Genomic DNA, 22,560 nt, shown 5'->3' with positions numbered 1-22,560 from the left:
AAATATATGAAATTGTGGTGTCGGTCAAATAGGAAAATACTCATATAAAATAATAAGAATAAGAATAAGTAATAAACAGTAAAAACAAAAACAATCATTACATCAGTGTTTAATTTTATTTTTAACTAATTAATCTTCACAAACACTGAAAAGGTGTTTTGCAGTATGTAACAGATATGCAATTGATAAACTTTATAAAAAACCAATACATGCTTCTTTCAGTATATTTTACTTGTTCAGTGAGAGAAATCATGTCTGGCTTGGACTTGAACAAGTTCATTGAAGTCTGGTTGAATGTCTGAGGTAGATATGTGAAGGACAGCTGAGAGGTAACTAGCAAACATGGCCGCGGGAACTAGGGGTGCTGAGGGTGCTGCAGCACCCCCTGACAGCACGAGAATTTAAAATAACATGACTTGAAAATCCACCACCACGGCACAGCCCAGCAGTAGCGGACTGGCCATTGGGAGCACCGGGAGAAGAAAAACGATGGAAAAACAGGCTAAGAAACGTAAGGGTGGGGCTGAAAAATTAAGAGACAAAAATACATCACCTTCACTAGACAAGGTTTTACCAATTGAAAAACGGCTATGTTTATTTTACACAAAGCTCAAAAACTATTTTGCGCTCAAATAAAGGCCCAAAAATGTGCGCGCTCGCATTATCTATCGAACTCCCGAACTAGCTTCACATCAAACACAGAATGTGCTCGCATTAGCAGGGCAGCTATGGTGGCGTATACTGGGGCCGGTTCTGGTGGGCCGGTCTGGATCAGAGTCCAGGGCATATCTTTACTCCCAGTCCCCCCCCCCCCACCCCCCCAGCACCCCCTGATAAAATATGTTCCCGCGGCGATGCTAGCAAACCATCAACGGCCTGCGCCCACTGAATCAGTCAAGTTCTTGTATTTGTCCGCATGTTTAGTCCCGTAGTGACGATTCAAATTGTAATCCTTCAACACATGTTCTCTACAAACTAAGAACACAGCTTTGCCTTTGACTCCAGTAGACAGATACTTAGAAGTCCATGCCTTGTTAAAAACTCTACATTCTGTATCAACCTTTCGTTTTTTACCGTGCGCGGACATTTTCGAGGGCTAACCAACAGCTAATTCAGTGTCTCCTGGGCCACCACGGGCCGTACAATGCCCAGGTCTGCATTAGGGGCTTCTCATTCTCTATTGATGTGACATTGCAGGAGCCAAGGATCCAGGCAATTGCCTGTGTGTCTTGTCAAACATGCTGACCAGTCATCACTATCTCCACACACATATCTCCCTCCACGAGCAGGGTCCCCTGTGTTTCTAACACTTTGTCAGGTCTTTACTGGAGTGTTTCAGATTGATTAATATTTATATATACAAATATGATTAGGGTTGGGTATAGTTTGGGTTTTTATGATACCGGTGCCAAATCGCTACTTTTAAAACGGTTCAGGTGCCTACATAGTGCCTGAACCGATTTTTACAAAACGACGGTGGATGACATTAAAGGCTTTTCTATACAAAAAAATCACTTTTGTCTGCTATGTTCTTCGACCTCCATGTTTCAACTTGCATTCACGTGAATTTTCTCAGTCTGGAAATAATTGTTCTGATTATTCTGACACCATTTGAATGCAGTACGCTATCATTTAACTAGCAATCATATGCGGTCCGTTTCGAAGCACTAGAGGGCAAATATTTCAATCGACAGCTCAGGCATTTAAGTGGCACCGAAATGAGGCACCAAAAAATGCATTCTGATTCGGTCACGTACATACCGGTTATATAGGTCCTGGTGCCATATTAGCACCGGGTTTGGGTACCCAACCCTAAATATGATATGATGTATTAATTTTATGGCAGAGAGAAGATGGCTTTTATCCAAATCGACATATGGGAGGCATTGGAACCTGTGACCTCTTGGTCTGCAGCACACTGCTGTGCCACTGAGCTATACCCATCCTCACAGTATGTAAATATAGGTCTAGTGTGAAGGCTGTCCTCATGTGTGACCCTTCGTCTAGTGCCCACTAGCTGTGTGTGTGTCATGGTTCCTGTTATCACAACTGGACCTCTGTGTTTGGGCTGACATATAAGATGATGCATAATAACCAAACCTGGGGTCTTGGTCATACCAGCCCTTGCAGGTCCTGCAGAGGTGGAGCTCAGCCATGCTTGGAAGAGGAGTCAGTCCTGGGTAAAGACTTTAGAGTTTAAGTGGTACAATACCATTTTCAGTAAACAGCGCCTGAATGAAGCATGCTTGGATGTTCCAACGCTTGCTTATTTAAGTCAGCTGACACACATTGAATGATCTAGGCTCTTTAGAGAGAATTAGACTGACGTGTCTGTGCAGGGTCACATGGTGGGGTTAGTGAGTGTTAGGGCGGAGAAGGGAGACTGGCAGTACTCTGTTGCAGCTTAAGTCTCTCCTCCCTCACTGGCACCAGTGGCATGGGCCCTTTGTATTGTTGCAGTGAAATTCCTTGCTTGTCGCAATAGCAGCTTAGACATATCTGGACACAAACAAACAGAAACAATGAAGATATTCATGTAGAATGAAATCACTGGTCTGACCTAGTTCCCTAGGTTACTACCTGAGCCGACAGGATAATGAGAGAAGCTATTCATACCTACGTTAAATGTCAGCTCATAACCACAATCTGATATGCAAGTAAAGGTGTCAAATTCAAAGGACTCAGTAGGAAAGTTGTGTTTTTTATTTATCCTATTTAATTCTGCTAAAGTATTGCCAAATAAATAAATTGTTGTAGGGTGAACACTTATTGGTTACCACTGATGTGCAAATGTAGTGGTAATATGTATATGTTGAGTCTACAGCAGAGGAACATGCAAAGGGTTTACCTGTGTCTGTCTATTCACAGGGTCAAAGGTCAAAGAGTGGCAGCCCAGCTCTGAGCCACGATGACTCAGCTTAAAAACACTTCTTTCTGGCTTCCTGCTGGCGTGCTGTGAGAGATGATCAGGAAGGTTGCAGGATTAGGAGAACCAGGAAGATTAAATATGATCAATATAATGATACAGTAAATCTGACTGCAGCAAATCCCTTCTCATTATTCAGGAGCATTGTGTGTGTTGTTGTGACGGTGGCGTTTAAAGCAATTAACTGTAGCCTATTGGGTGACACTTTTGAATGGTTTAATGTATATAAATGCTGATCTATGCAACTGTTAACAAATGTTAATTTATCATCCACTCACCCTCCTTCTAACCAGCAGCAGCTCATATTCTGTTTATAGTCCCTTGGTAGTTAAATCATCAACAGATCAAACACACAGGCCTTGTGTTACTCTGTAACAGATCAACCACAAAGGGTTAGGGTTACCCTGTACTGCACAGTGCACAGAGGGTGAGTTTAAGGGTTACCCTGTAACAGATCAACCACAGAGGGTTAGGGTTACCCTGTACTGCATTGTGCACATGGATGCGTGCTCTCAAAGCAGCACTTTGAGATTTCCTGTACTGAATTCCATAACTCTTGTTTTTTAATGCCATATCAGTGCCATCAAAACAACACTAACACCAGATTTTATGGCCAAACACAAACACTTCTGTCCAACAAATTCCTTTTTTGATTGAATTGAACAAATGCACTTCCACAGGCCTCTCCTAATCTCACAGAGGCTGTGGAGGCTGGAGCTTATCCAGGGAGACATTAGACATGGAAGGGTTAAGGCTAACCCTGACCTCCATCCCTGAATGGATGGAGGTCAGGGTTAGCCTTAACCCTGACCTCCATCCCTGAATGGATGGAGGTCAGGGTTAGCCTTAACCCTTCCATGTAAACCGGCTCTGCCAATGTGTCTGTGTCCGGCAGACACGGATCTAAGTGAGGAGAGAGGAACTGTGTTAGTGAGGAGAGAGGTACTGTGTTAGTGAGGAGAGAGGTACTGTGTTAGTGAGGAGAGAGGTACTGTGTTATGAACATGCATTGCATTAAAGCATAATGACTGAGTTTTGTTTTTTAACTTTTGTTGACTATTGTTTTATTTTATTATTCATACTGTCTAATCATTGAAAGATGATGCATGTGTTTATCAGAGTGACGTAATTATTAGTTTATATTGGCAGTGTAAATTATGGACTAAATGTTTAGTATGATGTTAGTTAGTATTGGCTAGTCTTCATCACATTTTAAACTAACAATGTTCCTTGTTACTCCAGTGAGGTGTAAACTAGGTAGCATAATAAAAGTCGACACCCTCTAATGTGTTACAACTCCCTCTGGAAGAACATAACAAGAACCTACTTGTCAAACTGTTTTTTTACCAAAACATCTTGATTTGGAATTAAACAGGTAGCCTATTTTGACTATAAGTCTTTTATAGTTCTGATTAAGGGGCTGGAGGGACTATGCCTCTCAGCTGGCCTGGGAATGCCTCGGGGTCCCCCAGGAAGAGCTGGTGGAAGTGGCCGGGGAGAGGGAAGACTGGGCCTCCCTGCTTAGGTTGCTGCCCCCGCGACCCGACCCCCGGAAAAGCGGCAGATGATGGATGGATGAATAGTTCTGATTAATCACATGAAAAGTGAACAAGAGTAGAAATCCACTTTCTTGTAATTCTCAACTTACATTTACATGTATTCATTTAGCAGATGCTTTTATCCAAAGCGACTTCCAAGAGAGAGCTTTACAAAAGTGCATAGGTCACTGATCATAACAACAAGATAGCCCCAAACATTGCGGGTAGCCAAAACATGAAGCATACATTGTGAAAAACCAAATAAGTGCCAAAGGCCAGAACCACAAGAGCATGTAATTAAACAAGTTACAATTAAACAACATGAACCTCAAAAGTGCAAGAGTGTACCTGTAGAAAAAGCAAGCAACAATAATATATTTCACAGCGAGTACAATCATTTTAAATCAGTTACAACTAACCAACAAGAGCAACAAGTCTCTCAATGAGTCATTTGTAATCTTGGAGGAAACTAACATCAGGTCCAGCAAATCATTCCTAAATACCGTTGTACTCCCGGAACAAGTGCGTCTTGAGCCTTTTCTTGAAGGTGGGGAGACAGACTTATTCCTTTTCTTCTTGGTCATCCTCATCGTCACCCAATTCAAATCATGATCACCACCTCCACCCCTCACGTCGTTGTCATTAGTAAATCAGTGTATTGATCGTTATATTTAGGGTGTGTTCCGTGGGAGGGGTTATTGTTTCAAGCCCCGCCTCTCTGAATAATAAGCCGGTCTCACTAATGCCGGTCAGATCATAGTAGAGCAGCGCACGGGCTCGCCTGCGCCCCGGCGTCGAAGCTGTGATTGGGCTTGTTTTAAAATGTTTTGATCCTGCAGAAGCCTTATCATTGAATGAAATCAACGTTTTTAGACTAGTAATTTCACCGGACTGGATACAAGTTTCGAAAAGAAGGAGAACACGGAGAATTGATCATCTTTCTTGAGCTCACGAATGGAAAGCCTCTGGGAATACTCCGTCTTCCTCAGCGCAAATGTGGTAGCCTGAGTTAGAGATTTCTGAGGGTTTAGCGGTTACGAATTCTGTGAAATGGATTCCTTCTTTGTCGAGGTAAGACATTTCCTTTATGCGCATCATACTGGGCACTGTGGATTGTAAAACAATGGTATATTCCTAAAAGTATTCGTGATCCCGTAGTCCGACTGTCTTTGTTACATCCTAACGACTTCTTTCATTACGCTTTTGCTGCCTCCTGTTCAAGCGCTTGAGTTCAAACGAGTTATTGTGGACACCGTCTGGAGTCCGACTGGCACAGCTATTCTTATTTCAGAATCCTTTTTTACAGTTTGGCCATTTCTATGATGAGGTTAGAACACTACATCGGTGGCACACTATAGGCTACTGAGAGTCCGCTGCACAGTGGGCTCGTCTATACAGGATGAGGATACAGCTGGGATTACCGGGAAGTTCATCAAATGAGAAGTTATACCCCGTTACACAACTTCTACATTTCAGTTATTTGTCGTTTTAAACAAGGTGTCTGATCCAAATCTCACACTGAAACCCGCTCTGTCGTAGTTTGTCTCGTGCTCCGACCTCCTTGACTCACATTCGGTGACATCACTCGCTCCCCCGTGGCTTGGTTTTTGTTTTAATTAGAGGTGTTTAGTCACCGAGAACACACAGGGGTTGGTTACCTATCCATTTCTATGTCTTCATCAGCAACTTAATCCTTTTTTGTCATCAACACAGACACACACACACACACACACTTAAGGATGGCATTCTCTCTGTCCCCAGTATCTCCCTATATCCACGCCCCCCCATTCCCCTGCCCAATGTTCCCTGCCAGTCTCTCCCAGCCTGCCCATGTTGAAAGCTCCAGCGCCTGCACACTCAACACCCTTTGACCTGCAGCATCTCTCTAATAATGACAGGAATCTGTGTGTGTGTATTCAAATTAGAATGGGTTTTGTTTCCCACGATCACAGAATTAACCGGACACTCTGCAAAGTTCGTATCTTGCAGGTGTCCTCCTTATAATCCAACGGAGTGCAGTGCAGCGATTGACGTTGTTTGGATTATCATTGGGTGTGCTTTGCCTTCGGCAAGGGCACAACCTTTGTTCTCTCACATATATATTATTGGGTGTGCTTTGCCTTCGGCAAGGGCACAACCTTTGTTCTCTCACATATATATTATTTATTGGGTGTGCTCAAGCCTTCGGCGAGAGCACACCCAATAACCTTTGTTCTCTCACATGTATATTATTATTTATTATTATTGTTTATTTTCGCCCCCCTAAAACTCAGTCAATATTTGGCCTACATACACAATGGCGGTGTCAAAAGGTTCGTCTTGGTAGCGATTGCGTTGCTTCTATTGGAATTTACGTTCCGTTGCATGGTTTGGGCTTAAGTTAAGTTTTTGTGGCGAAAAGTGAAGCTAACGGTGGCTAATTTGCTAGCCACAGTCACTGACGTTACTTACGTCACTAACGTCACGAAAACACGCGTGACTACCTGTAGCTGAACATTCGTTTCGCATCTGTTAACTTGGGGGATAGCTAGGCTAACTATAGCTTTACTGCAAGGCAGCTGCAGGAACGCCACAAGCAAAGAGGCCAGGGTGATAACTATTTACTCATTGGGTGTGCTCAAGCCTTCGGGGAGAGCACAACCTTTGTTCTCTCACATATATATTTATTATTATTTATTGTTTATTTTCGCCCCCCTAAAACTCAGTCAATATTTGGCCTACATAGACAACGTAGGTGTCAAAAGTTTTGTCTTGGTAGCGATTGACTTGCTTGTATTGGAATTTACGTTCCGTTGCATGGTTTAGGCTGAAGTTAATTTGCTAGCCACAGTCACTGACGTTACTAACGTCACTACGTCACGAAAACACGCGTGACTACCTTTGGCAGAACATTCGTTTCGCATCTGTTAACTTGGGGGATAGCTAGGCTAACTATAGCTTTACTGCAAGGCAGCTGCAGAAACGCCACAAGCAAAGAGGCCAGGGTGATAACTATTTACTCATTTTACTTTGTGATATGACACACAATTGTGATGTAATGTACAGTATAAGATGATATTATTAAGGAAGTACATCTACTTTCGGAAACAGTAGTCTACTATTTCACTGAAGTATTAGCATCATGACATTAGCCTGTTGCCCGGGCAACACATACTACAGTGGTCTATGATGTAGCGTTATCTGTTTTCAATCGTTAAAATAAACATTCCTCACATATACATTTTCGTTGTAGGATTTATTATGACATTAGATTACAAGTAAACGATTTGTGAGTGAAATTATCATTACCTGTGGTGTCAATCCAGTGTATCACTGCAACGCTGTAGCCTATGCGAGACACTACAAAAACATCTACACAGCTGTAGGAAGTCAAACGGCGACAGAACATGTTCGGCACTCCCCTTACTTAAATCAAAAGTCTATCTAACTACTAACCTGAACTTCATTGCCACAGCCTAAACTTTGTCAATCTGTTCATGAAAATAATTAATTTCAGCCTAAACCGTACAACGGAACTTTAAATCCAATTCAACCAACGCAATCGCTACCGAGACGAACACAGCAGTAGTCTAGTCTGTACTACTACTGTACCGTAGTAGTACAATTTACCGGGGCAGCTTCTCCACACAGGGCTATATCGCATTTTGCGTTGTTACTGACAATGATCGCTACCAGTGAGCTTTTTATGAATGAGCGATTTTCCACTAAATAAATGTCAAGCTTATTTACGTTTTAGGGGGCATATTTTCAGTTAGCAGATGGTACTGTTTGAATCGCGATTCCATCTTCTACTGCCGGGTAACGTCGTAGAATAATCTTCAAAGGGGGTTCTTTATTAATGAATGAATGCAATGAGTAGGCTAAATGCATGAAAATATCACGAGAAGGGAAAAACTTAAAAGGACGTTTAAGTCATAGAGATTAGGTCAATTTGTACACCGGTCTGCCAAATGTATTCGTTTTGATTCAACGATGAGGCTGCCTCTTGCCTCTTGGGGAAATAAGACATCCATTTCATTCTACACTTGACTCGTATTTTCAGTTGTAAATGAGCAGCAAAAAAAAAATGCTTTTAAATCTATGTAATCTTTATAAATAATAAGTATGCATTTTTATATAAAATACAGAAATATCAGTTGTAAAAATGTCATTAAAAAACGGACCCCTGTCCAACCGACGCAAGCAAGCACACCCTACAATTTCCCCAGAAATTGTACCCTCTCTAGTTATTGTTTATTTTCGCCCCCCTAAGGATCAGTCAATATTTGGACTACATACACAACGGCGGTGTCAAAAGGTTCGTCTTGGTAGCGATTGCGTTGGTTGTATTTTTATTTACGTTCCGTTACATGGTTTAAGTAGAAATTGCGTTTTTGTGGTGAAAAGTGAAGCTAACGGTGGCTAATTTGCTAGCCACAGTCACTGACGTTACTAACGTTACTACGTCACTAACGTCACGAAAACACGCGTGACTACCTGTAGCAGAACATTCGTTTCACGTCTGTTAACTTGGGGGATAGCTAGGCTAACTATAGCTTTACTGCAAGGCAGCTGCAGAAACGCCACAAGCAAAGAGGCCAGGGTGATAACTATTTACTCATTTTACTTTGTGATGTGAAACACAATTATGAAATGTAATGTACAATATTAGCTGATATTATTAAGGAAGTAGGCCCACATCTACTTTTGGAAACGGTAGTCCACTATTTCACTGAAGCATTAGCATCATGACATTAGCCTCTGTTGCCCGGGCAACACATACTACAGTGGTCTATGATGCATCTGTTTTCAATCTTTAAAATAAACATTCCTCACAAATACATTTTCGTTGTAGGATTTATTATGACATTACATTACAAGTAAACGATTTGTGGGTGAAATTATCATTACCTGTGGTTTCAAACCAGTGTTGCTCACTGCAACGCTGTAGCCTACGCGAGACACTACAAACACATCTACACAGCTGTAGGAAGTCAAACGGCGACAGAACATGTTCGGCACCCCCCTTACTTAAATCAAAAGTCTATCTAACTACTAACATTAACTTCATTGCCACAGCCTAAACTTTGTCAGTCTGTTCATGAAAATAATTAATTTCAGCCTAAACCGTACAACGGAACGTTAAATCCAATTCAACCAACGCAATCGCTACCAAGACGAACACAGCAGTAGTGTACCGTAGTAGTACAATTTACCGGGGCAGCTTCTCCACACAGGGCTATATCGCATTTTGCGTTGTTACTGACAATGATCGCTACCAGTACCAGCGAGCTTTTTATGAATGAGCGATTTTCCACTAAATAAATGTCAAGCTTATTTACGTTTTGGGGGGCATATTTTCAGTTAGCAGATGGTACTGTTTGAATCGCAATTCCATCTTCTTCCTGCCGGTAACGTCGTAGAATAATCTTCAAAGGGGGTTCTTTGTTAATGACTGAATTTGTAGTAGACAAATATGGGTACTTTGCCTAAAAGTTTCAGACGTGTAGCAAAAAAAAAAGCTAGTTTTAGGTGCTGAAGAAAAAAGTGTTACAACCATACCCAGTCTCCTATAAAGTGGATGCGTATATTAGATCAGTGAATTTTGTTACATAAATTAATGTTTTTACTGATGTCAAAACTGCCTGCACATTGCATATGTGCCACTACTTTAGCTAGCCTCCTTGATTGTTTTCTTGAGGCATGGATTTAGCAATCCACAAACGGGCATATGACAGGAAAAATGTTTGTACGAATTTAATCTCCTTGGTTAGTTGTCGTGTCTTATTTATGCGAATGCGATACAGAAAATATATACACATACACAAAGATACACAAAACTATTTTACAGAATTGCATAAAGGAAAAAATACAAACTTATTCTAAAAATACCAAACCCTAACCCTCTTTGGCAGAACTACATTTACATTTATTCATTTAGCAGACGCTTTTTATCCAAAGCGACTTCCAAGAGAGAGGTTTACAAAAAGTGCATAGGTCAATGATCATAAACAACGAGATAACCACAAAAAACATTGCAGGAATCCAAAACATGAGCATACACTGTGATAAGCAACCAAGTGCCAATGGGAAGAAACATAAGAGCAAGTAGTTAAACAAGTTACAAATTAAACAATATTAACCTCAAAAGTGCAAGAGTGTACAAGTAGTTAACGGTACTAGTTAGAACTGTACATGCAAGCACTGTATGATGAATTAGGCCCACAATCATGACAACTGGCTAAACCGTTGTGCATGTAATGACTTCTGTTATGAACTAGATGTCTAGATGTTTGTGGTGGTAAGACAAATTAACAGAGAAACAATACATTTTTATCAACATGACATAAGCAATTGATAATGTAACAGCAGACAAATGACGGCAACTTTATCATTTGCATGAATGTACTAAATAGAGCATTGATAAATTGCTTTTATGATGTGCATAAGTGACTAGAATAGATGAGGTTGAACAAGTATTTCAAAGATGACAGATATTTTTATTGTGATGTGGGAAATATAGGTACCAAAGCCGAGAGAAGAACTATCTATAATTCCAGGAATTGTGTGTGTGCCACTAATTTTATCATGGTCATTTCATCATCTATATTTAAAGTAATCTGTATTGGTGTGCACCAACTGCATCACGGGCACTTTGCACTAGTTACCAGAATGTGAGCTTGTAGCTCTACCCAGACGGGTATCCCCTTCTCCTGGGTCCTAGTGCTCCCAGGATAGCTTCACTAATTACTCTGTACCTGTGTATTAGCAATATTAATTGGACAAATATGCTCTAATATTGTAAAATTGTGTTATGATTTAAGGCAGGGTAGGCAATGCTGTTCAGAAGCACTTTTTGTAATATTTGCTGAAATAAACTTTACATCCTGATAGTAACCAGCAAAATAAATCCAAAGGTTTGACAGTAAAATGAAATTAATCCGAAGTCTGTAGGTGTCGCAGGAATCCAATAAACACAACCAAGCATTAAGGTCAGACCGACTAATTGGACGGCATTCGGACCTAATGCAATGATTGGGCTACCTGTCTATCTGCCTCCCAGCAGCAGTAGTCAGGCAGCACGTTCGTTTATTATGAAGGAGTGGCTTTTAAGGGAGTTGTGGGATATTTGGGTTTGATTACTTTCAAGCTCTAGCTAAAATTTTACGTAGTAGGCCAAGTATTATATTTATATTTATTCATTTAAGAGAGCGCTTTACACAAGAGCATAGGTCACTGATCATAACAACGAGATAGCTCCAAAACATTGCGAGTAGCCAAACATGAAGCATACGTTGTGAAAAGCAAATAAGTGCCAATGGGGAGAACCATAAGAGCATGTAGTTAAACAAGTTACAAATTAAAAAACATGAACCTCAAATGTGCAAGAGTGTACCTGTAGAAAAAAGCAAGCAACAATAATACAATATAATTCACACAGAGTACAAGAATTTAAATCAGTTACAACTAACCAACAAGAGCAACAAGTCCCTCAGTAAGAGTCATTGTGTTCCTGGAGGAAGCTAACATCAGGTCCAGCAAATCATTCCTAAGTACCATTGTACTCCCGGAACAAGTGCGTCTTATGCCTTTTCTTGAAGGTGAGGAGACAGTCAGTGTCTCTGATGAGGTGGGGAGTTGATTCCACCATTGGGGGGCCAGACAGGAGAATAGCTTGGGTTTGGAGCGGGCGCTCTTGAGAGGTGGGACCACCAGACGGTTGTCAGAAGAAGACCGTAGGTGGCGGGTGGGGGTATAAAGCTGGAGAAGAGACTTGATGTACTCGGGTGCAGTCCCATTCACTGCTCGGAAAGTCAGTACCAGGGTCTTGAATCCGATACGGGCCATGATGGGAAGCCAGTGGAGGGAGATGAGGAGCGGGGTAACATGGGAGCGTCTGGGTAGATTGAAGACCAAGCAGGCCACTGCGTTCTGAATCCTCTGGAGAGGGCGGGTTGCGTATGCTGGGAGACCGGTGAGCAGTGAGTTGCAGTAGTCCAACTTGGAGAGGACAAGGGCTTGGACTAGCAGCTGGGTGGAATGCTCAGACAGGTATCTCCTGATCTTCCGGATGTTGTAGAGGGTGAATCTACGCGACCGGGAGACCGCAGCAATGTGGGCAGTGAGGGAGAGCTTGTCATCCATGGTAACCCCGAGGTTCCTGGCAGAGGATGAAGGGGTCACCGTCGCAGATCCCAGGGTGATTGAGAGATCGTGGGAGATGGAGGGTTTGGCCGGGATGATGAGAAGTTCTGTTTTGGCGAGGTTCAGCTGGAGGTGGTGCTTGGTCATCCAGACGGAGATGTCTGAGGCAGGCCTCGATCCTAGCTGAGATCCCCAGATCAGTTGGGGGGAACGACAGGTACAGCTGCGTGTCGTCAGCGTAGCAGTGGCAGGAGAAGCCATGGGAGGTGATGATTGGTCCAAGTGAGGTTATATGGTGATAGAGGGTGACAGAGGAAGGTGGCCCCTACTTCTATTGTGTAAAAGCACTATTTCTATATAGCTTTGGATAAAAGCATAGACAAAATGTAGTCAGCAAAGCACAGAGACAGAAGTGCCAGGTGTGTGACCTGGTTTAATCCTCATCTGTTTGGAGGGATGTCTGGATGGGGGCTGTGGTAGGACTCTCTGCACTCAGGGTTAGTTAAGGTCCTCATCTTAACCCTTGTGTTATCTTCGGGTCATTCTGACCCATCAGTCATTGTGACCCACCGTCGTATTGCGACAAATTTACCTCCTACAAAAACAAAGTGAAGCATTTTCTTTTAACTGTCGGGCTGTCTCAGACCCCCCACATTGCAATGGTTAAAAGAAAATAATTGTTATTTGTTTTTGTATTGGGTAAAATTGGGTAAACACAACGGTGGTTCGTTATGAACCTTTGGGTCATGTGACCCGAAGGCAGCACAAGGGTTAACCCCAGCAGAGAACACTGTTGTTCCAGCGAGTGTCAGATTAGGGGCCTGAGAAGACTGTGGGCCCTATCTTGCACCCAGCGCAATTGACTTAGTCAACGACGCAAGTGTCATTCCTAGTTTGCACTCGACGCAAAGCCGACTTTTCCCTCCACAGACGCACGTCGAAATAACTTTGCACTCCCGTGGGCGGTTCAACGAAAAAGGAGGCGTGTTCCGGCGCAAACGTTCCCTGGTGCTATTTTGCAGTTTCCGAAAAACAATTCCGCCACTGACCAGGAAAAACGTGGTCTAAAGTCAATGGCGTATTATTCAGATGCTATTTTAAGGGCGCAAGCTTGGTCCGTGCGCACTGCTGGTGAGGCCAGGGTCTTCTTTCTGCGAAGCTACGTTACATTTTTTTTATTTATGGCGTGTTACGTTTCTTCAATGATTATAAAAAGATTTTCATGAGAAATCTCTATGTATGTGAACTTGATTTGTAACAATTGTGGAAATTTCCTCCCACGCCTGTTTAACCGAAGCTAATTTGGGTGGGTTACCTCCTACAAAAACAAAGTGAAGCATTTTCTTTTAACTGTCGGGCTGTCTCAGACCCCCCACATTGCAATGGTTAAAAGAAAATAATTGTTATTTGTTTTTGTATTGGGTAAAATTGGGTAAACACAACGGTGGTTCGTTATGAACCTTTGGGTCATGTGACCCGAAGGCAGCACAAGGGTTAACCCCAGCAGAGAACACTGTTGTTCCAGCGAGTGTCAGATTAGGGGCCTGAGAAGACTGTGGGCCCTATCTTGCACCCAGCGCAATTGACTTAGTCAACGACGCAAGTGTCATTCCTAGTTTGCACTCGACGCAAAGCCGACTTTTCCCTCCACAGACGCACGTCGAAATAACTTTGCACTCCCGTGGGCGGTTCAACGAAAAAGGAGGCGTGTTCCGGCGCAAACGTTCCCTGGTGCTATTTTGCAGTTTCCGAAAAACAATTCCGCCACTGACCAGGAAAAACGTGGTCTAAAGTCAATGGCGTATTATTCAGATGCTATTTTAAGGGCGCAAGCTTGGTCCGTGCGCACTGCTGGTGAGGCCAGGGTCTTCTTTCTGCGAAGCTACGTTACATTTTTTTTATTTATGGCGTGTTACGTTTCTTCAATGATTATAAAAAGATTTTCATGAGAAATCTCTATGTATGTGAACTTGATTTGTAACAATTGTGGAAATTTCCTCCCACGCCTGTTTAACCGAAGCTAATTTGGGTGGGTTTCTTCTCCCATCTCCATCAAGATCAGAATCAGAATTCGGTTTATTCGCCATGTAGCCTATGTTACACAAACACGGAATTTACTGTGGCAGGAAGGCACAATAAACATATAGGGCCTACCGGTCTTAAAGATCCTGTAAAGTAAATTCCATGTTTTGCTTCTAAGTACATTATATACGTGTGAAATGAGTTCCTGAAAGCATGTGCAAAGCGCTAAAACTTCGTCACACTGAAATGTGGAGTTAAACCGAAGAACAGTTTCTCTTCCGTTTTCAGGTCAGGTTTTAATGGGCGGAGCCAAAAAATGCCCTATCTACGTCATTTCGTCCTATCTACGTCAGAACACTGAATGGCTCCTCCTGCTGTACTGTTATTGTAGCCTACATCATCTAGCTAGCTAGCTTCAGGATGTCTCCCACCACCCGCAACTGCATCTTCTCTGGATGCAAGAACTCCAGCTGCGCTGCAACGCCATTTAAGTTCCCTATTGATAATGAAAGGAAAAATAGGTGGATAGATTTTGTGAAGAGCCACGCTCATGGAAAGCTTCGGATAAACTCCAACAGCCGCCTCTGCACTTACCATTTCACGGCGGACAGTTTTAACATGGACCAGAGACAGAGGGGGTTCACCAACATACGGCTTCTCTTGCAGCGCGGAGCCGTACCGAGCATTGCCCCTCCGGCCGTTCATCCTCCGGTCGCACCTGGACCATCCACCGCCGGCAGTTCATCACTCAGTTCTGTGTGCTTGTTATAATTATACTAGATAACTTTTCCAGAGGTATCTCTGCTATGAGTTAGTGCAAACCGCTAAATTGATATTAGGCTACTCGGTGTAGAATGATGGTATTTTGGTGAAATGGTAGCTAATGTGTTAGAAGTAGCCTAGTTGGAGAGCTCACTGTCTGCTGTCTCTGGTGTCCATTTTTACTGTTACAGCTCAGGGGAACATTTCATTTATATGCATCTGTATGTTTCACTCATTGAACAAATAAATTCTAATTCTATACGGTTTGTTCGACTTGACATAGCGTCCATTATCTGGGTCAGAAGTAGGCACTAGGCAGCGAGGGGCGGAGCTTCAGCTCCTTCAGGCGACACGCCCCCCCAGTCTCAAGCAGAGAAGACTGCTGATTTTTTCACGATTTCAAAGCCTAATTTAACATACTTGTCTGTGTTATTTTTTCATTCGAATTTGGATGGGTAGTTAATAACACATTATTCTGTGGTGTGGCGAACTTAAAACTCGTTTCCAGGTCCACTTTACAGGATCTTTAAATTAAGTAAAAAAGTACAATAGTTAAACTAATTCTAAGAACTAACCAATTTAAAAATCTAACAATTTAAAAAATAAAATATATATAAAATAATTTGAATGAGCAGCATGAGCGGGCAATTTAGTGCAATGAGAAAACTGCTCTGCCTTTCCCATACAATGTCATTTCTCTATCTTTTACGGCCCTGACGAGAACTTTGGTCTCCTCGGCTGTGAACCGCTCCTGGCGTGCGCCTGGCAAATCCGCCGTTATAATAGCAATCCGCCATGGAACAAGCGCTGCTCTTAAAGGGAATGTGAGATGACGCTCTGATTGGTTTATTGCACGTTACGCCCAAACCACACCCATTAGTAATGTAGCTCCTTCAGACCAACCCATTTTAGATTTGCGCCAGGCGCAAAGTCATTTATCCCGCCGGTATAATAGCAACAGCGGCGGAGTCCCGCCCACAAAGTTACTTGCGCTTTGCGTTTTGATACTTGCGTTTCAGATCGTCAAAATAGGGGGGGTGTGTGTGCTTTGTGTCTTTAGTTTGTGGAGATTGTTGTGACGTAGGATGTGTCGTCTCTTGAACATGGTGTCACCGTAACCGAGACAACACCATACAGCTGTCTGCTTTCTTTCTGTTTCTTTAAAGAGCTCAACGTTTGGAGAAAGTGCAAGACTTTTTTATGCAAGAGTTTTAGTAGGGCAAGCTGTCAAGACATCAAGACAAACCCTAACCCTAAAGGTTTATTGTCACCTTAACTGTTGTCAGTTGCCTTCTCTTCAACTCCTCTTATATAACCTTCAGCGGAAAATGCTTTTGTTGTGATCAGATGTTAGTAATCACTTGTGATTAGAGGCTAGCTGGGGGCTGGCAGGTTTTCTCCTGACTGGTGTCTCCACCTGGTGAAGGGATGAGGAAAGATGAGTGGTTCTGGGGCACGCAGGGTGAGGGGAAGATACAGCACACTTGTCCGTCACAGGCTCCCTCAGTCATGTATGCATGCTGCTCCAGTCACAACTTACACATTCCACAGCTATTTATAAGATGCCATGATTAAACTGCAGAGCCCCCCTGGTAGATTTAATTAATCTGTTCGACAAGTGAAGAAGTGAGAGAGATTAAAGGGAGACAAGGATTCTAGCAGGTCAGATCTGAGCCTGAGTGCTTGGCGGTCCAATGTGTGTTGTTGTAACATAAGTGAGAGGTTTTCCTCTAACAGGGATTAGGGGATGGGTTTAAACATGCCCAAGGGAATCAGAATGTAATTCAAGTTGTTGTGTGTACCTGTATTAGCCTGACGCTGCGTCTTTATGTACGGCCAGAATCTCAATCCTGCCATCATCTGTCTGCTGACTGTGAGTCACACACACACATTCAGTCAGGGTGTGTCTGAGATGGTGGTGTAGGTGGGATGTCTCTTGTCTGCTTGCTCCTGTATTGCTGAGACAGGCTTGGTTAACCCTACCCCCTGAACCTTCAATAGTGCTCATGGAGTGTGTGTGTGTGTGTGTGTGTTAAAGAGAGATGTAGGGATAGGGACCTCCCGATGCTGTAGCCTCCTTCCTCCCAGCAGGGATGTTGGGAGGAAGGAGACACACACTCGTACCGACACACACACACACACTCGTACATACACACACTCGTACATACACACACTCGTACATACACATACACACACCCTCTGCAAGCACTAGGCTTACATTTACATTTTAGTCATTTAGCAGACACTCTTATCCAGAGCGACTTACAGCAAGTACAGGGACATTCCCCCGAGGCAAGTAGGGTGAAGTGCCTTGCCCAAGGACACAATGTCATTTGGCACAGCCAGGAATCGAACTGGCAACCTTCTGATTACTAGCCCGATTCCCTAACCAGGCTTCAATAATGGATCTCAAAAACGCATCTCTAAACATAGTATCACATCCATCTTTCTCACATCCATCTTTCTCCTAAAGGAACAGCTGTCACAGGTCATAAACTACCCCAAATCACGCCTTCACACCCACCCTCCAACATCCTCACTACTACCTTCACACCCACCAGCCCTCCCCTACGGGCCCCGCCCTCCACGACGGGCCCCGCCCTCCCCTACGGGCCCCGCCCTCCACGACGGCACTCTAAATTCCTTCACTTCACAGACATTCCTGCTTGGGGATTCCCAGATTCCCGGCCTTGACCTTTAGCTTCCCCGTCAGGCTCCTCGCTGGCCTTGTCTCCCCAGGAGAGAGGCGTCGACTTGGGTTTCACGTCCTCCTGATCCTCAAGCAGGCATAGCTCCCAGCCCACTGGAGCGGCCCTGTCTCTGTCTATGAAGTCACTGGCGGAGTCCAGCATTGCATGCTGGGTAAGCATGGTAGAACTCTGGTAACTCGAGACGGCCTATCCCACCCTAGCAGGAAGAACAGTTTTTGGGGATTTTCAGTTTGTCTGTTTCTTTCAGCTGCTTTGCTGGATTAGACATCTGAGACCATGGCCTTCCCTCCACAGATACACTGGTTAGGATGGGAGGAAGGAAAAGAGGAAAGGAGGGGAGGAAGATAGGAAAGGATGGAAGGAAGTGAGGACGCAGGAAGGAAAGACAGAACAATAAACTAGCCCCAGAGGTTCATGCAGCAGACTGCTGTTAGCACTCATATGAGGCTGGAACTCCACTAGCATCAAACTTCGTTACTGTACTTATACAGTAAGGTCTTAAAGTGCATAGATCTTTTTTTCCAGGTCTTCGTACGTGTTGTGTACTCTGTGCGTGTGTGTGGAAAGACGCCAGGTTGTGTGTGTTTGTGTAAAGGCCTTGATGAATCACACATCACAAATTACACTCACCACTATTCTATCAACAGTCTGGAGTTAATACACACACAAACACACACCCTCCACTTGTGTACAGTGTGGGGGTATCAGCCCAGCCTAATCTGTCACAGGACCAGAGCTAATCATCTGCTCCCTTTGTCTGAAAAGATGGATTGTCCTCCGATTGCACAGCTCTGGCATGTAGGCTCATAGGGTACTCAACCATTCACCTCTGACTTTCTGTCTCAGTCTCAACTCCTACACCCATCCTTCCTGTGCTGAGATGTGTGTGTGTGTGTGCCTCTGTATGAGACATACAGACACTAAGGGCCCTATTTTAACAATCTGAAACGCAAGTATCAAAACGCAAAGCGCAAGTATTGTGGGCGGGACTCCGACGCGGTTGCTATTTTGCCGGCGGGATAAATGACTTTGCGCCTGGCGCAAGTCTAAAATGGGTTGGTCTGAAGTAGCTACATTACTAATGGGTGTGGTTGGGTAACGTGCAATAAACCAATCAGAGCGTCATCTCACATTCCCTTTAAGAGCAACGCTTGTTCCATGGCGGATTGCTATTATAACGGCGGATTTGCCAGGCGCACGCCAGGAGCGGTTCACAGCCGAGGAGACCGACGTTCTCCTCAGGGCCGTAAAAGATAGAGAAGTGACATTGTATGGGAAAGGCAGAGCAGTTTTCTTATTGCACTAAGTTGCCCACTCATGCTGCTCATTCAAATTCTTATTCTTATTTTTATATATATGTATATATTTTTTAATTGTTATATTTTTAAATTGTTTAGTTCTTAGAATTAGTTTAACTATTGTACTTTTTTACTTAATTTAAGACCCGTATATGTTTATTTTTTGCACCTTCCTGCCACAGTAAATTCAGTGTTTGTGTAACATAGGCTACATGGCGAATAAACCGAATTCTGATTCTGATGGGCATGGGAGAACAAACCTTCCCAAATTAGCTTCGGTTAAACAGGCGTGGGAGGAAATTGCCACTGTTGTTCCAAATCAAGTTCACATACATAGAGATTTCTCATGAAAATATTTTTAATCATTGACATGAAAGAAATGTAACAGGGAGTCAGATGGCTGAGTGGTGAGGGAATCGGGCTAGTAATCCGAAGGTTGCCAGTTTGATTCCCGGTCATGCCAACTGACGTTGTGTCCTTGGGCAAGGCACTTCATCCTACTTGCCTCGGGGGAATGTCCCTGTACTTACTGTAAGTCGCTCTGGATAAGAGCGTCTGCTAAATGACTAAATGTAAATGTGATGTAAATGTAACACAGCTAGCCATACAATAAAACAATGAAAAAGACCCTGGCTTTGCCAGCAGTGCGCACGGACCAAGCTTAAAACAGCATCTGAATAACGCGCCATTGACTTTAGACTACATTTTTCCTGGTCTGTGGCGGAATTGTTTTTCTGAAACTGCAAAATAGCACAAGGGAACGTTTGCGCCGGAACACGCCTCCTTTTTTCGCTGCACCGCCCCCGGGAGCGCAAAGTAATTCCCTAATTTACCGACGTGCTTCTGTGGAGGGAAAAGTCCGCTTTGCGTCCAGTGCAAACCAGGAATGATACTTGCGTCGTTGACAAAGTCAATTGCGCTGGGTGCAAGAGAGGGCCCTAAGTGAATGTGTTTGGCATCAGTAGATATCCAGGCTCTTCTCTAATCAGTAGATATCCAGGCTCTTCAAAATCAAATCAAAATGTATTTGTATAGCCGTTTTTACAAGCCTTGTCACATATGCCAATAGAACTGCCCATCAACCAACCTAAACCCTTAAGGAAGACAAGCAAAGACTCCCAGAAAAACTCACTAGAGGAGAAAAAATGGAAGAAACCTTGGGAGGAGCAATTCAGTGAGGGATTCCCTCCTCCAGAGATGGTTAGTGAAAGAGTTGCAGAACACAGGCTAAACATAGTCATACAGCAGGAAAGTGTCAATGGGTGTTGAAACACCAAAATCCAGTGTTCAACTTGGGTCAGAGTTGGTAAATGTCAGTTTAAGCAGAGGTAGCCACAGGGCTGGGGACTGTGATCGGCGCAACATCTCATTGGCTTCAGCCTGAGGTTCAGAAGAACATGCAGTCTGACACAGCTAACTACGATTACAACCACAACACCATCAGAGTTACTCTTGTCTGATTGGGGGGCTATAGCCCCCCTGTGTTGGTAATGGATGTGTTAAAATAGGTGTGTGTAAAGATCGTAACATTTGGAAACTAACTCTCACCTTGGAGCTTGTAGCGGAATTTCATATTCGGCCTGGTTGCATGGGAGGGTGTGTGTGTGTTTGGACAGGCCTGGGGCTTGTTATGTACTGTACAGTGTGTGTACAGTATATGAATCTGTACGGGATATAACATGATGATCACACTTCTTTTCTCAGAACTTCTTCCTATAACTTCACTAGTTAGTTTTATCCAATTTTATGATGTATTTTCCAGCAGCCAATCCAGTGTGTCGTCCTGCATGTGGAAATGACAGCAGACAGACCCAGGGGGAATAAACAGATTGGTGACCTCCCCCACCAACAACTTGCTTGTAGATTCACTTAGAGAGCAGAGGCCTGCTGGAACAGCTCCAGATGTTCTGTGGACACAAACACATATATACACACACATGAACACACATACACACACATAAACACACACAGACACACATGAATATATAACCACACACACAAACACACATGTAAACACACATACACACATGCACACATTAACATGTAAACACACAGACACACTGTCCCTGGGGTCTGTGTTCCTGGAATATCTCTGGCGTTCCTGCTGTGTTATCCTATCACAACACTGATGAGACGGAGAGGGAGGCAGGGAGGGGAGAGAGGGGGAAGAGAAGCAGGGGGAGAGAGGGAGCCCTGCCTTCGAACACAGTCTCTCTGTGAACATCTGACTCCTCATCATAACCAGTCTAAGTCATGGTGAAACATAGCTGTCAGGAAGCATCAGTTTGCAACAGCCTCTTTAAGCTCAGTGTTTTGTTATGTTAATCACCTCAGCTCATGAATTAAGATGAGTGTTTTCATTAATAACTAGACTGATTAGCTCTGTCTGGAGTCTATGAGTCTCCCTCCTCCTCTCCTTCTTTTACTCCACCTACTCTACTCCCCTCCTCTTCCACCTCCACCCAATTTTCTCCTCCTCCACTGCACTCTTGTCTCCCTCCCCCAGCACCCGCCTGGAATTGCTACTGTGGCCTGCAGCTGAGATAATGCTACACACATACATGCTCTGGGTTCCTGTTGTGTGGACCATATGCTCATTTAGCTGATGAATCCTTATCTATCCAGTTCATGAATTCTTCATCTATCTACCTGCCTTCCGCTCTCCTTCCCTCCCTCTCTACCTGCCTGCATGCTTATAAGTCTCTCTCTCCTTCCCTCCCTAGATGCCAACCAGACCCTTTTCCTTCCGGGCCTCCCAACCTCCTTCCCTCCCCACTTCTAATCTGCCTGCTTTTTTCCCTACCTTGCGCTCTCTCTCTCTCTCTCTCTCTCTCTCTCTCTCTCTCTCTCTCTCTCTCTCTCTCTCTCTCTCTCTCTCTCTCTCTCTCTCTCTCTCTCTCTCTCTCTCTCTCTCTCTCTCTCTCTCTCTCTCTCTCTCTCTCTCTCTCTCTCTCTCTCTCTCTCTCTCTCTCTCTCTCTCTCTCCATGTCACGCAGCACTCAGCAATGCAGAAGGGTTTTTGTGACTAATTTTCCAGTGATCCCGGCCGGATTCGGTTGATCAGCTTTCTTTTGTCATGATGTGCGTACGTGATGTTCACGCTCAGCTGGTCCGGGGAGAAAGAGCCATGGCACCTTGTGGCTTGTCAGCCCTTTAATATTCAACGCTCATGAATTAAC

At 43.7% G+C, this 22,560-nt stretch overlaps 1 protein-coding gene across 1 annotated transcript in view; it reads left to right on the top strand.

Moving 5' to 3' along the window:
* The first annotated feature begins 5,254 nt into the window (after positions 1-5,254).
* LOC134017912 (unconventional myosin-X-like) overlaps positions 5,255-22,560 on the top strand; it is a 90,642-nt gene continuing 73,336 nt past the window's right edge. The window contains 1 exon segment of the mRNA XM_062458044.1: positions 5,255-5,535. Within this exon segment, the coding sequence (XP_062314028.1) occupies positions 5,515-5,535 (21 nt within the window). The 5' untranslated portion in view covers positions 5,255-5,514.

Source organism: Osmerus eperlanus, chromosome 3 (assembly GCF_963692335.1).
Source record: "Osmerus eperlanus chromosome 3, fOsmEpe2.1, whole genome shotgun sequence".
Taxonomy (NCBI): domain Eukaryota; kingdom Metazoa; phylum Chordata; class Actinopteri; order Osmeriformes; family Osmeridae; genus Osmerus; species Osmerus eperlanus.
The sequence above is the reverse complement of the archived record's forward strand: the minus strand, read 5'-3'. Positions and strand labels throughout refer to the sequence as shown.